The sequence below is a fragment of the Podarcis gaigeae genome (assembly GCF_964106915.1).
Source record: "Podarcis gaigeae genome assembly, chromosome: 5".
NCBI lineage: Eukaryota > Metazoa > Chordata > Lepidosauria > Squamata > Lacertidae > Podarcis > Podarcis gaigeae.
In genome coordinates, this window is record NC_139681.1 from 13,773,847 (window position 1) to 13,791,537 (window position 17,691).

At 46.4% G+C, this 17,691-nt stretch overlaps 1 protein-coding gene across 1 annotated transcript; it reads left to right on the top strand.

Moving 5' to 3' along the window:
* Positions 1-1,493: 1,493 nt before the first annotated feature.
* NPY4R2 (neuropeptide Y receptor Y4-2) lies at positions 1,494-6,015 on the top strand. Its single transcript, XM_083738497.1, has 2 exons — positions 1,494-1,875; positions 4,610-6,015. Exon 2 carries the CDS (start codon positions 4,690-4,692, stop codon positions 5,794-5,796), a length of 1,107 nt encoding a protein of 368 aa, XP_083594623.1. The 5' UTR covers positions 1,494-1,875; positions 4,610-4,689; the 3' UTR covers positions 5,797-6,015.
* Positions 6,016-17,691: the final 11,676 nt, after the last annotated feature.

Here is a 17,691-nt window from a genome sequence, read left to right on the forward strand (position 1 = left end):
GCTCCCTCAGCCAATAAAGCAAGATGAGTGCCACAACCCCAGAGTCATCCGTGACTGGACCTAATGGTCAGGGGTCCCTTTACCTTTACCGTTATGTGGAAAAGAGGAAAAAGGAAAATCAGGACATTCCGGGGTCATATAAAAAACCGGGACGGCTTCTGTAATTCCAGGACTGTCCCAAGAAAAGCAGGACATGTGGAAGTTAGGAGCCTTTGATTACCCTCCTGGATAGTTGTCCAAAAAACAGCAACATGACTTCTATCGAGTGCTTCATGTTCCTCCTGTGTAGCTCTCCTTTGCTTGCATTCTGGACTCACAGCTGTCCATGGAGGCGCAGGTCAATTCTGTGTCCAGGGTAGGTGTCTACCAGCTCCAACTGGTATGCTGGCTGAGACCCTATCTGCCTGCGGACTGTCTCACCAGAGTGGTGCACGCTCTAGTTATCTCCCACTTGGACTACTGCAAAGAGCTCTATGTGGGGCTGCCTCTGAAGGTGACCCGGAAACTACAACTAATCCAGAATGCGGCAGCTAGACTGGTGACTGGGAGTGGCTGCTGAGATCATATAACACAGGTCCTAAAGGATCTTCACTGGCTCCCAATACATTTCCGAGCACAATTCAAAGTGTTGGTGCTGACCTTTAAAGCCCTAAACGGCCTCGGCCTGGTGTAACTGAAGAAGCATCTCCACCCACTTCGCTCAGCCCGGACACTGAGGTCCAGCTCCGATGGCCTTCTGGCGGTTCCCTCCCTGCGAGAAGTGAGCTTACAGAAAATCAGGTAGAGGGCCTTCTTGGTAGTGGCGCCCGCCCTGTGGAACGCCCTCCTGTCAGATACCAAGGGAGTAAACAACTATCTGACTTTTAGAAGACATCTGAAGGCAGCCCTGTTCAGGGAAGTTTTTAATGGTTGATGTTTTATTCTGTTTTTAGTGTTCTGTTGGGAGCCACCCAGAGCAACTGGGGTAACCCAGCCAGATGGTAGGGTATAAATAATAAAGTATTATTATTATTATTATTATTATTATTACAGTGGTACCTCGGGTTAAGAACTTAATTCGTTCCGGAGGTCCATACTTAACTTGAAACTGTTCTTAACCTGAGGTACCACTTTAGCTAATGGGGCCTCCTGCTGCCGCCGCGTCGCCAGAGCACGATTCTCATCCTGAAGCAAAGTTCTTAACCCGAGGTACTATTTCTGGGTTAGCGGAGTCTGTAACCTGGAGCGCCAGTAACCCAAGGTACCTCTGTATTGCTGTCCCATTTGTTCCAGCTGGACTGATTCCCTTGGGTGCCCCAAGCCTCGGTCTGACTCTGAGTCACTGTAAGGCAAAACCCCACCCCTGGCTGACGTGCCAAGCCTTGATGCTGGGAGTGACTTTCTGCAGAGCCATCTGGTAAACAGATCAAAGGTGCCCCATGGGTGACCAAAAAAACCGCCAGCCCAGACTGCAATGCCCAGGCTGCATATAAGGATGAATGCAGCCAATCTGAGTTGTTTATACTCATTTGGCTGCCATGCTCATTGACTCGCTGCTTCACATCTGCAGTCCCAGTCACATTTGCATGTTCCTTCTCTCTTTCTCTCTCTTGCAGCTAAGAGTTTGCTTCTTCTTTTCTAAGGAGACAACAAGAGGGAGCCAGAGATTTGCATTCCCATCAAAACTCCATGACAAACGTCCCTTTGGAGGTAGAGAGATTGAGCAGGGGAACTGGCACCCATTTTTTCATACTGAAAGAGAAAAGAGAGGGATGAGTTTTAAAGCCCAGGAAGGTGATCGGATGCTGGTTTTGCTGGCCTGTTGCTCATTTGATTCTGCCGGTGGAGATCCCTGGTGTATGCTTGCAGCAGATATGCTCCTGGGGGGTATCAAAGGTAAGTCTTTTTGCACATACCGTATTTTTTGCTCTACAAGACTCACTTTTTCCCTCCTAAAAAGTAAGGGGAAATGTGTGTGCTTCTTATGGAGCGAATGCAGGCTGCGCAGCTGTCCCAGAAGCCAGAAGAGCAAGAGGGATTGCTGCTTTCACTGCGCAGCGATCCCTCTTGCTGTTCTGGCTTCTGAGATTCAGAATATTTTTTTCCTTGTTTTCCTCCTCCAAAAACTAGGTGTCTTTTGTGGTCTGGTGCATCTTATAGGGCGAAAAATACGGTACTTTCCCCACTCAGCATCCACAAGAGCATGGAAAAAAGCACTTAGAAGTGGGTGGCGAAGGTAAGCCAAAAAATCAACTTGCTGCCCATGCCCCTAGAACATTCTAGAACTAGTGATATGTTATCCACTAACTATTGATTTTTAAAAAAGTATTTTTAACCCACTCTTTGGTCAAAAAAGGCTCCCGGGGGGGGGGGGGGGCGGGGTTACAACGATCGTCAATAAGCCAGACAGGAGCGACGGACGGATTTCTTGGAAATTCCCTGTGTGGCCACTCTCTCCACACCAGAGTTAGCACCATGAAAGAACAATGAAACCCCTGCTAAGATTGTGATTTTTTCAAACAAACAAACAAATAAATAGTTTGTAATTTTCAAGGTGGCAGCAGGATCAGGCTCACAGGAGTTGCCCTCAGAGCGCATTGTGTATGTGAAGACAGACGGGGGAGAAATGTGGTTTATAGGGGAAGGAAAGGAGAGCATTTCTGTGTTCCGTGTATGATTGAGGATGGTGGCAGCCAGGTCCTTTATGTGGCCCTGGGAAAGGTATATACTGTATTTTTTGCTCTATAAGACTCACTTTTTCCCTCCTAAAAAGTAAGGGGAAATGTGTGTGCATCTTATGGAGCGAATGCAGGCTGCGCAGCTATCCCAGAAGCCAGAACAGCAAGAGGGATTGCTGCTTTCACTGCGCAGCGATCCCTCTTGCTGTTCTGGCTTCTGAGATTTAGAATATTTTTTTTCTTGTTTTCCTCCTCCAAAAACTAGGTGTGTCTTGTGGTCTGGTGCGTCTTATAGAGCAAAAAATACGGTAATGTACGCACAGAGAAGCCACAAGTAAAAATGTTATGGTAGGATATGCCTTGCTGCTTTTCCCCAAGGCATTTTAAGACATGGAAGCATGCCACAATTTTAACAGATTTTTAACAAAATCAGATATTTCTATCCCCGTGCCTTCAGAACCTTCTGGCAATTGATCATTCTGAAACACAGACTGGCAATACTGAAACATCTTTCTCTCCTGCATCCAACATAGATCTTTAAGGCTTATTATGTTGTTGTTGTTTTATTGTTGTATGGCAGGTAGTGAGAGTAGAGACCCTGAATGACTAGAGAGAATTAGTATTTCTGTGTTTGCTGAGAGATAATGTGTATGATTTAGGTAAGTCTAGGGGAAGCAAGCCTTAAGAAGAACGTTCACACAGCGCAACCCATCAGTGTCTTATGCGTATGATTTGCTTTCTTTACGTTACAAAATCAGTTCTAAGGCATACACAGAGAAATTTGGATTTGAAGAAATGTGTGCAATTTTCCTTGGGGCTTTCTAAAAGGAATTTTTACTGCACTCCAAAGGGATGAAATCATCTGAAAGTGCATTTTCAGCCTTCATTTTACATAATTAAACATGCACTTATTTAAATAAAAAGTGTCACAAAATAGACATTCATAGTAAATTCTTACAGTTTAAAGAAACTCAGCTTTTAAAATATGACTTTGAAAGTCCAGAACTCCCAAAGGAACTTTTCTACAAAATCCCACTCAGCATAATAATAATAAGAAGAATAATTTATTATTTATACCCCGCCCATCTTGCTGGGCTTCCCCAGCCACTCTGGGTGGCTTCCAAAAAAATATTAAAATACTGTAATACATCAAACATTAAAAGCTTCCCTAAACAGGGCTGCCTTCTAAAAGTCTGGTAGTTGTTGTTCTCTTTGACATCTGGTGGGAGGGCATTCCACAGGGAGGGCGCCACTACCGAGAAGGCCCTCTGTCTGGTTCCCTGTAACCTCACTTCTTGCAGGGAGGGGACCGCCAGAAGGCCCTCGGTGCTGGACCTCAGTGTCCGGGTAGAGTGATGGGGGTGGAAATGCTCCTTCAGGTATACAGGACCGAGGCCGTTTAGGGCTTTAAAGATCAGCACCAACACTTTGAATTGTGCTTGGAAACGTACTGGGAGCCAATGCAGATCTCTCAGGACCGGTGTTATGTGGTCCCGGCGGTCACTCCCAGTCATCAGTCTAGCTGCCGCATTCTGGATTAATTGCAGTTTCCGGGTCACCTTCAAAGGTAGCCCCACATAGAGCGCATTTCAGTAGTCCAAGCGGGAGATAATTAGAGCATGCACCACTCTGGCGAGACAGTCCGTGGGCAGGTAGGGTTTTAGCCTGCGTACCAGGTGGAGTTGGTAGACAGCCGCCCTGGACACAGAATTAACCTGCGCCTCCACGGACAGCTGTGAGTCCAAAATGACTCCCAGTTTTAACAAGCTGCCATTCCCAGGTTCCCCCACAACTGTTAAAAGGAAGGTATAAGAGAGGTTTGAATGCAGTGTGGATGTGCACAGAGTCCGCTGAGAAAGTTGTGACTGCTGCAAGACGTTTTTCCATCCCCTAGTCTGCTCCAGTGTTGAGACTGTGTCAGTGAGAAATAAAACCGTCTCTCTCTTTTGCAGATCACCCCGACAGATTGTAGTAAGATCACAGGAAGAAGTGCCTAACCCTCCGACCAACGACACACCTCTTTGGCTCCATAATGAACAGGACTGTGGCTTCTAACACATCGTCTCCACCCCAGAGCAACTGGAGTTTCCCCTTCCACACTATCCAGCCATGTAGAAACAGCACAGATATTACTCTGTTTCTAGTCGCCTCTTACAGCTTGGAGACCCTGGTAGGCATTTTAGGAAACTTGTGCTTCATCGGCATCTTGGCCAGACATCAAGAGAAAGCCGCCGTCACCAACATATTTATCGCCAATCTGATAGCCTCAAGCTTGACGATGTGCATATTCTGCTTGCCGTTCACTGTCACCACGGTCTTGTTGAAGCACTGGATATTTGGCGAAGCCATGTGCAGGGTGACCTCGTTCATCCAGTGCGCGTCTTTGACCGTCTCCATCCTGTCGCTTGCGCTCATTGCTTTAGAAAGGCACCAGCTCATCGTAAACCCCACCGGCTGGACGCCCAGCCTCTCCCAAGCCTACCTGGGCATTGCCATCGCTTGGATCTTTGCTTCTTTCTTGTCCCTGCCTTTCATCGCTTACAGCACCTTAGACAATGACTTCCCAAAGCAGCTCCGCAGAACGGATTCTTTGGCGAGCAAGGCCGTTTGCATCAACTCCTGGCCGTCGGATGTTTACAGGCTCACCTACGCCACTGTTTTGCTGCTCGTACAGTACTGCATCCCCCTTCTCCTCATCGCGGTGTGCTACCTGAACATCTACCTGCGCCTCCGGAAGAGGGAGGACATGTTTCGGAAGAAGCATGAGTACAGTTGCCGGGCGAGCCACCTGAAGAAGATCAATATTCTGCTGGCGTTAATGGTTGCCGCCTTCGCAGTCTGCTGGCTGCCACTTCATGTTTTCAACACCATCGATGACTGGGACTACAAAATTATCCCCCACTGTATCCATGACCTGATCTTCTCCCTGTGCCATCTGGTCGCCATGGCATCAGTCTGCATCAACCCCGTCATCTACGGCTTTCTCAACAAGAACTTCAAAAAAGAAGTGAAGGCCCTGATTCTGGGTTGCCATCACCGCTCCTCATCGCAGGAATATGAGATGATACCTGTTTCAACCCGGCAGATGGAACTCTCCAAGGATTCGCTGAGGATAAGCTGTCAGCAAAATCCAATCTAACTCCTAGGCTGAACCTTCAGAGTCCTGAGGCTTGGACCTCACCTATGTCTGCTAGCTCCTCCATCATCACCACCACCACCACCAAGTTGCAGTATCTGTCATTCTCCAATTTGCAGAGGACAACTGCCTGAAGGAGACTTGCATGATAGGGCATCGGACTTCCCATACCCCAACCCATATAAATAAGACTGGATTTTGGGTAAAAACAGGCCACAACTTTATTGAATACAGATGAAAGAGGTTTGGCTTGGGGCAATTTAAATACTTCCGGCCTGCCTGGTCGGAAGTGACACATGGTCAATCCAGGTGGGGGTTCCTAAGACTTACATCCAATAGGGTGATCCCTGCAGGGACCGCCGTCTGGGGAGAATGCTTTTGGCCCTGGCCCCACGGACATGGCCATTCCCCCCGGATCCCTTTAATGGGATACCCCAGCGTTTGGAGGGGCAGATAGGACAACAACCTCCCCTCTGCCCAAAACAAGGGATTGCCCCCAATGCCCAACCAGTTGTGAGGAATTGCTATGAAGCACGTCAAAGTGCAAGTAGATAAATAGATACCACTCTAGCGGGAAGGTAAACGGTGTTTCCGTACACTGCTCTGGTTCACCAGAAGCGGCTTAATCATGCTGGCCACATGACCCGGAAGCTGTATGCCGGCTCCCTTGGCCAATAAAGCAAGATGAGCGCCGCAACCCCAGAGTCGGCCACAACTGGACCTAATGGTCAGGGGTCCCTTTATGTTTTTAGGCAAAACCACCAGGTAAGAGCCAATTATCCTGGTGGGCATATTCCTACTGTAAAGAATGGCGCAACCACCGCAGCCACAGCAAAGTCATTGGCTATCAGCTTAAACTGAGGGTGGGTGGGATGGGGAAACCTGGCGCAGGAACAAACAGGCTGTGCCCCAGTTGTGGGCTGCTTAAATGGGCAAGAGGCGGATCCGAGGGAAGCCCACCGTCGGCTCCATCCACTCCGCCCCCCCGGCACAGCCCATATCCCAGGCTGCCTCCCCATTTGCCAAAGCAGGGTGCAGGCTAAGATCCGGTTCCCATAGGTGGCAAGGGCTTATGCTCCCTCTACCTATCAGGAAGGGCACTGCCGTTCGAATTCCACCGTCGGGGCCCCAGTGAAGCATCTTCCAACCAGCCACACTCAGGTTCTGGAAGCTCCCCCCACATTTTAGAACCAATGATCTGGCAAGTAATTGAGTTTGTGCCCTGCAACACAGAGGACATGAATTATCCTATTCCTCCGTTTTTAAAAAAATTGTCCTTTTGCTTTATTTATTTAATAGCACACACTGGACCCTAGTGTAGCAGGTTCCACTGCTATCTTGACATCCTAAAAGAAGTGACTCTTTTATATATATATATATATATATATATATATATATATATATATATATAATTTTTATTCATTTTTAAACATATTAATTGTCATACATACCACAAAATTTCACATCTTATACAATCTTTTTGGACTTCCATCAACACCTCTGATGATCCCCCATTTTTATCATTTCTTCTGCATTTCTTAAATTCATATTACCTTTAATTATCTTCACTAATGTCTCCCTTTTTATCCAATTATGCAATAATTGAAATTATTCACCTCACAAAACTTCTTGCAAACCTGCAAATGTAATCTGGTCATCACAATTACTTTTCAAATAGTCCGTAAATTTGCACCAATCTTCTGTGTATCTCTGGTCCCGCCGGTTTCAAATTCTTCCTTTTAGTTTGACTAATTCTAAAAGAAGTGACTCTTGATAGCCTGCTATGAGAACATTCAGTGAGTCTGAATTTCAGGAGTGGGGAATCTATTCCTGCACTCTCATCCTTCACCTGCTTTGCTATGTGGCACTGGAGGGCTGCCTGATCCAAACTTCCGCTTTTTAAAACTTAATTTTAAAACACAATTTTTGCGAGGGGATGCAGTTATTGGAGATAGACTCATCCATCATCTATATCCATTGGCTATGTTGTCCAAAGCCGATGGGACTTGGAGCCCGGCAGCATCCTGCTGCTGGGTCAAATATTCGCCATCCCTGTTATGAGCAGGGAATTCCACTTCTTCCACCGTTTTCCCTTTTTCTTTTGCAACCGGCATTCAGCATTGTGATTCAAGGACCCACCACCCGCTTGAGGATAAGAAAGACACATGGACACGGTATATTAGGTTAATGGGCTAAAAAAAGGCCACAACTTTATTGATTACAGCATGTGAGAAGTATTGGCTTAGGCACTGGATAAAACAACAGAGCGTGACTCCACCCCCTCGGGGAGGGGTGAGTCTATCAAGGGTTAACCACCAGAAGGAGGAGCTTGTTGATGCAAATACAACTGGAAGCTTCCCCTGATGTCACCGGGGGTTGTGCCATGGCCCTAGCCACCAGCAAGGGCTTCGGACAGGATCCACGACCGCCAGATTCCTTTACCCATAAAATGGAGGGGTAGGTGATGGCCACACCCCGCCCCCCCAACACACAACCATATTCCAATGCCTAACTGCCAATACCCAAAAACCAAGGCGAAAAAAACCAAGTGGCCGGTGCCAATTTGCCAGTTGGATAAAAATTCCTACCAGGCCCCTTGGCCAACCAAGGCGACCAACCACAGGTCCATAGCAATGTCAAGAACCAAGCAATGAACCAAGGGAGGGTGGGTGGGTGATCCGATGAGAAGCAGCAGCACAATGGCTGAGAAATGCTGCCAGGCTGCCTTTGAGCGGCTAAACCCCGCCCCCAAGCCTCCAGCCGATTGGCTGGCCACCTGGGGGCGTGGCACGGCAGCCAGAGTGAGGCACCTAATCATAAGCCTGCATTTTTATCAAAGCTTATATATTGCAATCAAGGCTTGTATTTAAAAATGAGCTTAAAAAAAAAGATTTTCAAATGTTTCATGCCAGGCAGAAAGAACCTTGGCAAGAGGTTTTTCTCCTAAGACAAGGGGGCCCCATTGATTTATAGTAGAAAAACAATTCTCAAAGTCATAAAAAGGGAGAATTACATATGCTGCCCCAAGGCTGAAAAAACACAATTAAGAATGGGTAAATAGTAAAATAATACCAATGTGCCTCCCAGTAAAATGAGCCAGATCTTCTTTCTAAGGTTGAAAGGCCAAGAGCAGTGAAAAAGGCAACTGGCTTGGCTAGAAGAAAAGAGAGCATTTTTGGGAAATCTTTTAAAGCTGTTTTTTACTGAGTTCCTTCCTTTTTACTTTGAGAAGCTTTATTCTTTTAAAAGGCTACCTATGATAAGTGAATGAAATATATTAGCTTAAATATATTGGCTTAAATGTAATTATGCAAAGGATTTAAGGAATGCTAGATTCTTATTTCATATGGTTGTAAGAGTTGTATTTATCCTGAAATTAAGTCAGCCACCAGCCTAGCCCCCCTGCTAGACAGAAGACGCCATCCAAGCACTCTTGATATATAGTTGTCAGGCATTGTTTAGAAACCTTAAATGAAGGAAATCTTTCAATGTTGATGTGAAACTCAAGATCCTTGACATCTGTTGAACATAAAAATGTAAGATTAAACATTTGTTTTAGAAGGCAATAGGGCAAGGAGGGCAAGAGGTGAGCTGGTAATTAAGATTCCATGTAAGATATATTATTACTTATTTGTCACATATATATATCTCTTTGTCTCCCTTATAAGGGCAAGGAAGTGGGTGTATCTTTTGTGGGTGTATCTTTTGTGATTGGTTCTACCAAACAGCCAATAGGAATTTCAACCAGGCTGATTGGACAGAGGCAGCCACAGGAGGAGCAAAGGGGGCTGGATTAAGGGAATATAAGTGCTGGCCAGGATGGCAAGAGGCCAGGCCAGAGCTTGGTAACCATATACCACTGAGCCTCTCATTTATTTGTCTGACAAATAAATTATTATTTTAATTTCTCTATTGCTGCGTTGAATATTTCATTCCAGCTAAGCGTTAACCACAAGCAGGGTGCTACAAGAGCAGCTGGGCAGGGGGTGAAACACCCCCTGCGAAAGCAGGAAATGGCTCCTGCTCACAACTCCTCCCCTCCCTGAGGAGAAGCTTTCCAGGGTGACTGTAATAATAATAATAATAATAATAATAATAATAATAATAATAATAATAATAAATTTTATTTATATCCCGCCCTCCCCAGCCGAAGCCAGGCTCAGGGCGGCTAACAATAATCGAATAATCAAACAATCAAATAGTTACACATTCAAAATATTTCATTATAAAAATTAATTAAAATCAAATTAATGGCAACCGATTAAACAAGATTCTGTACAGGTTGCCAGAGAAGGGAGTCAGGCTGCGCCCTGACCAAATGCCAGGTGGAACAGCTCTGTCTTGCAGGCCCTGCGGAAAGATGTCAGGTCCCGCAGGGCCCTAGTCTCTTGTGACAGAGCGTTCCACCAGATTGGAGGCGCAGCCGAGAAGGCCCTGGCTCTAGTTGAGGCCAGCCTAACCTCTCTGAGGCCTGGGACCTTGAAGGTATTATTATTTGCAGACCGTAGGTTTCTCTGTGGGGCATACCAGGAGAGGCGGTCCCGTAGGTACGAGGGTCCTAGGCCGTATAGGGCTTTAAAGGTTAAAACCAGCACCTGTACTGCCAAGTCTGAGGGTTTCCTGAGCAAGATGCCCTCTAAGGGGGCCACCACCCCTACGCCCACCCCCACCCAACTGCCCTTCTTAGGTGGTGGGTCTCATGCTAGCTGCAAAGGGGCGCATGGGTGTGATTGAAAAATCATCCTGTCATTTCCTCCCTCCTCCTTGCCTGGTAGCAGGAAGGGAATGAATGGGCCTCTTTCCTCATTCCCAAACAAAGGAAAGAAAGGGGGATCCATGCCTTCCATCTCTGCTCTCCACCCTCAGGTGGCAGCAATGTGTTTCCTTTTTAAAAAATTATTTGTTTATTTAAAAAAAACCATTTTCCTGAGCAGGTGCTTTGCTACTGCAGAGGACAGAACCCACATGAGCAAAGCACCTTGGGAAATAAAAATGGCGGATGCAACTGGAGCGTCTTCATTCCGCAGCAGCAGCAGCACACCTGCTCTGTAACATGTGGGGAAAAGAAAGCAAAGCTGTCGTGCCCAGAGCCAATGAGCTGCGATTCGGACCTCTCTCGCTTGTGGGGCCCAAGAACTGCACCCCACTGGCACTGGCTTCTAAGCAGGACCAATCCTAACACTGCTCTTTTGGGTTTATTTGTTTTTTCCTTTCCTCTGGGTTGTTGTTTTTTAAAAAAAGGTATTTTCTACTCCTCCAAACCTCTGGTGTTTTGTAGCTCGGGGACCCCTCTTTCTTGTTTCTCAGTGCCCCCGTTTTGCCTCTATTTCTGCCGACACGTTTGCTATTGGAGGAAGTGCTTAGCAAGCACCTAGAAGGAGAATTACATGAAGATGATGTACAGATGGTACACAACACCAGTGCAGTTAGGGAAAATGTACAAAACTAGTTCAAATATATGTTGGAAGTGTAAGGAAAAGGAGGGAACATTTTATCATATGTGGTGGGAGTGTAAGGTAATTAAAAAAAATTGGGAAATGATATACAATGAATTGAAGAAAATGTTCCATTTAACATTTGTTAAAAAACCTGAGGCATTTTTGTTGGGGATTGTAGGGAAAGACCTGCCAAAAAAGTTGAAAAACATCTTCATGTAGGCGACAACGGCTGCGAGAGTTCTGGTAGCACAAGGATGGAAGACTGAAGAAACCCCAACTAAAGAATCATGGCAAGGAAAATTGATGGACTATGCAGAACTGGCAAAACTGACATATAAGCTACAGGACAAGGATAACTGTGACTTTAAGGATGAATGGGAACCCTTTACAAAGTATCTGAAGACGCAACAAAGCGAACTGGACTCCTTGGCAGGTTTTGAATAAACATTCACAAACTTTTTATTGATAATAATAAGGTAAATAGTTTGAGGATCTATACAACTTTGTAACATGCAGAAAACAGCATTCTTAGAGAAACCAAAGACTGGAGCTGAGGGAAGTCAGGGGGTGGGGTGGGGTGGGTGGGGTTTGTGTGGGAGGGAGGAAAAATGGGGGGGGGACAAGGATGATATGTTTTTGGATAATATGTCTTGTTATAATTTTGAATAAAAAAGGGGGGGGGAAGGAAAAAAGAGTAAGCACCTATAAAGCAAAGCTGGAATTAGCAGCGGTGGACTAACAGTCAGTCGGCAATGTTCGAACGTATAAGAAATATTCACAGACGCAGAAGAAAAGAAAGCCAGCCCCTACGAACTGCCACGCTGGATCAGCCAGCTGGCACATCTCACTCAGACCTTATCTCCTAGCATTCAGCAGCCAGATGTTCCAGGAAAGTCGATAAAGAGTCAAAATGGAAATATTTGTCCACGGGGCTTGGCAGTCAAAGTCTGAGGATGTGGCGTGGCAGTTCTGTCTTCGTTAAGGCACCTAATCACGCCCGTAGGCTGTGCGCACACAACCCACCCCGTCATTCATCGGTTTGCAGCAAAAAAACCAAACCCACCCCACCTACACTCTGAAGCTGGATCCTGTGATATGGGGAGAAGCATAGCTGTCAACTTACAGATTTGAAAATAAGGGACCAGCAGCCTCGAAAATAAGGGATCAGCAGCCTCGAAAATAAGGGATCAGCAGCCAAAATAAGGGATCAACAATTACTTTGATAAAATACATATTTTGTTGTGTGCAAATTAGGTCCATAAATTACCATATAGCATATATTAAACACAAAAAACCAGCAACAATTTGTTGTTGACAAAGGACAGCTGGACATAGAAAGGGCCCCATTACCTTCAGTAGCTTATTTAAGAGACATCATCAATAAGGGACAGCAGCGGGACATGGTGCTGGAATAAGGGACTGTCCCGCCAAATAAGGGACGCTTGACAGCTATGGGGAGAAGACAAGTGATGGAAAGGACGACTGTACTGCTTCAGAAATGGCAGTAGAAGAAAATGATTATTTCGAAACACACCCTGTAGGCAAGAATGTGAAGAGAGAGGCCAATTGGTGGTGGTGTTTTTCCTGGTCAGTTGGCAATCCAGTAACGACTTGGCAACCCTTATTAGGCTTCCTACTTAGAAAGAGAGAGAATCGCAGCTACTGGAAAACTTCGCTATTTGCGCAACGCGGGCTGCTATTAAAAGCTCGGAAACAGTGACAGGAGCTACTCGACTCTTTTCTTGTATCTGATATGAAAGCAGATTTGAAACCAGGATGCTGGTTTTTAGAAGTGCATGGGCCCCTGGTTTATTAGAAAAGCAAATTATATGGCTCTGTACAGCTAATCAATGTTTACTTGGGACAGTAGAAAGGAGTTTGCATTATGATTATTGCTATCATGAATAAATATTATTCTGTATACAGAAGCTGATTCAAAAGGAACAGGAGCAAAGGGAAAGTTATTTAACTCCCAACCCCCAGGAGTAGTATAGCATAAGAAATTGATTTAAGATGCTGTGTTAGGGTTGGCAGTACATATAGGTGACTCCACAAAAGGGGGTGCGGCAATTAACCTTTAAGACGCGAAAACAAATTGTTGTTGTTGCTAGAATTTCGCCAAAAGCTTTGCTAAATGTGATTCTGTTGATCTGAATGGTTTATTGGGTGTGTTTGTGTAAGCAAGACAATCAAAATACATGTTTATCTTAATGCAATTCCATATCACTATGTCATATTAAACCAATTTTTCATAAACAATATTATATGTGAATAAATGGTGGGGGGGAATAAAAGATTTCAGCCTATCATATAGTACTTGGAATCCCAAAGGAAGTGATCAGAGCATTTGATTATATTCAGTGATGAATTTGAACACATCCTCCTGTTGTAGGCATCCGTTTTTTTCGAAAGACAATGGATTGCAACTCCGGGGGTGAAGTCAAACCACTGTGTTATCAGCACTCAAATGATCTCCCCGGGGTGCAAGCCTGGCCAGTGTGTATGTTGGTCCTGGACTACCCAGACAACAAGACCCCCCTCAGCCTCACTGATGTGGTCCAAAGGAAAGCAGCGCAATACATTTGGCAGGAGTTGCCTGCCATCTTAGGGACTCTGTTAAGTAGTGGGTGGACATAGCAGACGACACAGAGATTTCTCCAAGTAGTTCTTTATAAGTAAGCTGGAACTGAACTGAACAGCAAACAGCTCAGCTGGCCTGCTTTTATAGGCAGCCAGCTGTCAACATTGCAACAACAACAGGCTAGGTTTCCCGCCGAAATTAACTGACGTGGACCTGAGTGAAAACTTTATACAGTGGTACCTCTGGATGCGAACGGGATCCGTTCCGGAGCCCCGTTCACATCCTGAAGTGAACGCAATCCGTGTCTGTGCCAGAGTGGTACCTATTTATCTACTTGCACTATGATGTGCTTTCGAACTGCTAGGTTGGCAGGAGCAGGGACCGAGCAACGGGAGCTCACCCCGTCGCGGGGATTCAAACCGCCGACCTTCTGATCAGCAAGTCCTAGGCTCTGTGGTTTAACCCACAGCGCCACCCGCGTCCTGGACAATGGGTTAGCCTATCACAAAATCAACTCCAAAAAGATAAGCTCTCAGGTTTTCTTCCACCCTGGGGAGTCTTAAGAACACTGGGGAACAGGAAATAAACTGCCTGAATCTGTCTGTCTGGAGAGACAATGGAGTGCGCCTCTGGGGGTGAACTGTTGCCCAGACACACTGGGCATGGGGGTCCTGGGCTGCCCAGATGACAGGCCTCTCAGTCTCGCTGATGTTATCCAAAAGAAAGCAGAGCATTACGTTTGGCACCAGCTTGGCTGCGGGAGTTGCTGGAAGGAGGCCTACAAGACGCCATCCAGCCGTCTTAGAGACTCCACTCTGGATCTGTGTAGGACCTCACATAGCCTTTTCTTCTCCTGAAGATGTTCTATGAGGCAGCGGGTACAGATTTTTCCTTGGCGTTTATTTCCATAGCCTTTCTCATTCAAACTTTCATCTGTTCCCCCCCACCCCGCCATTCTGCACAGGTCTTCTGTTTCATCATCCAGTGATGTGGAAAAATACTCTTTTCCATCTATTATAGAACACAATAGACATGCATATCTCAACCATCAGAAAATCAAATAAATCACCTCCCCTGTGTGTTTTCTTTCAAGAGTAATGAATCTGCAGAGGGGTGTCCTCTTGCGAAAACTACAAGAGTCTTGGCACCTTAAAGGCAAAGTTAATGAGGTGGCTAATGGTCCATCGGGATACAGGTGGCGCTGTGGGTTAAACCACAGAGCCTAGAACTTGCTGATCAGAAGGTCGGCGGATCGAATCTCCACGACGGGGTGAGCTCCCATTGCTCGGTCCCTGCTCCTGCCAACCTAGCAGTTCAAAAGCACGTCAAAGTGCAAGTAGATAAATAGGTACCGCTCTGGCGGGAAGGTAAACAACATTTCCGTGCGCTGCTCTGGTTCGCCAGAAGCGGCTTAGTCATGCTGGCCACATGACCCGGAAGCTGTACGCCGGCTCCCTCGGCCAGTAAAGCGAGATGAGCACCCTAAACAATACTACAACCCAAGAGTCTGTTCAGTAGCTTCTGTGGCTGGAGTCAGTCAGTCGGCTTCGCCTTCCCAGGCCAATTGGGAAAATGTATACAAGTCAGGGAGCACGTCTTCCAGGGCTCACAGCCAAGATGCCAGGTAAGAGAAAGTTCCTAATGAAGCGTTTAAAAGGTAAAGGGACCCCTGACCATTAGGTCCAGTCGTGACCGACTCTGGGGTTGCTGCGCTCATCTCGCTTTATTGGCCGAGGGAGCCGGCATACAGCTTCCGGGTCATGGGGCCAGCATGACTAAGCCGCTTCTGGCAAACCAGAGCAGTGCACAGAAACGCCGTTTACCTTCCCGCCGTGTGGGTTAAACCACAGAGCCTAGGACTTGCCGATCAGAAGGTCGGCGGTTTGAATCCCTGTGACGGGGTGAGCTCCCGTTGCTTGGTCCCTGCTCCTGCCAACCTAGCAGTTCGAAAGCACGTCAAAGTGCAAGTAGATAAATAGGTACCGCTCTGGCGGAAAGGTAAACGGCATTTCCGTGCATTGCTCTGGTTCGCCAGAAGCGGCTTAGTCATGCTGGCCACATGACCCGGAACATGTACGCCGGCTCCCTCGGCCAGTAAAGTGAGATGAGCGCCGCAACCCCAGAGTTGGTCACGACTGGACCTAACAGTCAGGGGTCCCTTTACCTTTACCTTTAATGGCCCATCACAAACTCATCTAGGGCCGCAAACCTCACCATGTAGCAAGGCCGACTGAATTAAGTGGGGCTTACTCCCAGGTAAGTAGGTTTAGGATTGCAATTTAGCTATCTTGATTTTACACTTCGATGTGAACTGAATCCGATTTCATTTCCCTCACTCAGGCATTAACGAAAGGGCGGTTTAGCACCGTGTTGATATTTTACTAAATAGGCCAGCTTTGTATCCTGGATTGCATGAATTCCCGTGGTCATATTAAACATTTACAGGCCTTCTCCTTTGCTCAGCTTAATTCACTTATATAAGTCTCCTTTGTAATGCAACTTTTCATAAATGTGAAGCTCATACAGAAAGTGGCCATGGGTTTGTGCCCATCTCTTGAAACGTAACATACAAAGTAAGGTAAAGGTAAAGGGACCCCTGACCGTTAGGTTCAGTCGCAGACGACTCTGGGGTTGCGGCGCTCATCTCGCTTTATTGGCCGGGGGAGCCGGCATACAGCTTCCGGGTCATGTGGTCAGCAGGACTAAGCTGCTTCTGGCGAACCAGAGCAGCACATGGAAACATCGTTTACCTTCCCGCCAGAGTGGTACCTATTTATCTACTTGCACTTTGACGTGCTTTCAAACTGCTAGGTTGGCAGGAGACACACAAAGTAATGGGTTTAAAATATTTGTCATGAACATGCTTCTGTGTTTGATGGCTTGAAATCCTCAGACTTTAACTGAGGAGCACAGTTGAAGTCTACACAGGTAACAATGGAGATTTCCATATGAAAACAGCTACAGTGGTACCTCGAGTTAAGAACTTAATTCATTCGGGAGGTCCGTTCTTAACCTAAAAATGTTCTTAACCTGAAGCACCACTTTAGCGCCACTGCACCGCCGCCATGCGATTTTGGTTGTCACCCTGAAGCAAAGTTCTTAACCCGAGGTACTATTTCTGGGTTAGTGGAGTCTGTAACCTAACGCGTCTGTAACCCGAGGTACCACTGTATAACGAGTGATGCGTCCTACTGGTTTTTAAAATTCGTGGTAAAAAGCAAACTAAGGCTGCAGTCACAACCCCACTTACCTGAGGGCAAGTCCCATCGCGTAGATGTGGTTCGACTTTCAGCCTTAGCGCCCGTCTAGCAACGAGGAACTTCACGCAAAGTCAACAAGCAACACTTCAGGGCGAGTGGAGAGGCAATGAGACCCCTTCCTCCATTGGAACAGCAGCAACTACCTATCAGTGCAGGGTGAGACCACTTCTGAGGCCATGTGAGGTGACCGCCTCAGGTGGCAGGATCCACAGGGGCAGCAGATCCTGATGTAGATCTTTATCTCCAACACCACTTTGTTCCTGGTGTAGATCCTCGCTCACCCCTTCTTCCCTAGGGGAGAGGAGGGGTGCCGTAGTGTAAGGTTACCAGATGTCCCCATTTCCCGGGGACAGTCCCCAGATTTACAAATCAGTCCCCATAGAAAATCCACTGAAGTTGAAAAGTGTCCCTGGATTCATTTTTAAAAATCTGGTAACCTTACCATAGTGTGGTTCACCTCAGGTGCCAAAAACCTTCCATTGCAGAGAACTAGGGGTGTGAGGGAAGCATTCATGGCAGGGGAAAATCTGCTTGATAAGTTTGTGTCGACAGGAGATGATATATAATGAGATGAAAAAAATGTTGGAATATACATTCATAAAGAAACCAGAAGCATTTT

Coding starts and splice junctions, on each gene's coding strand:
- NPY4R2 (XM_083738497.1), top strand. CDS start 4,690: ATGAACAGGACTGTGGCTTCTAACACATCGTCTCCACCCCAGAGCAAC.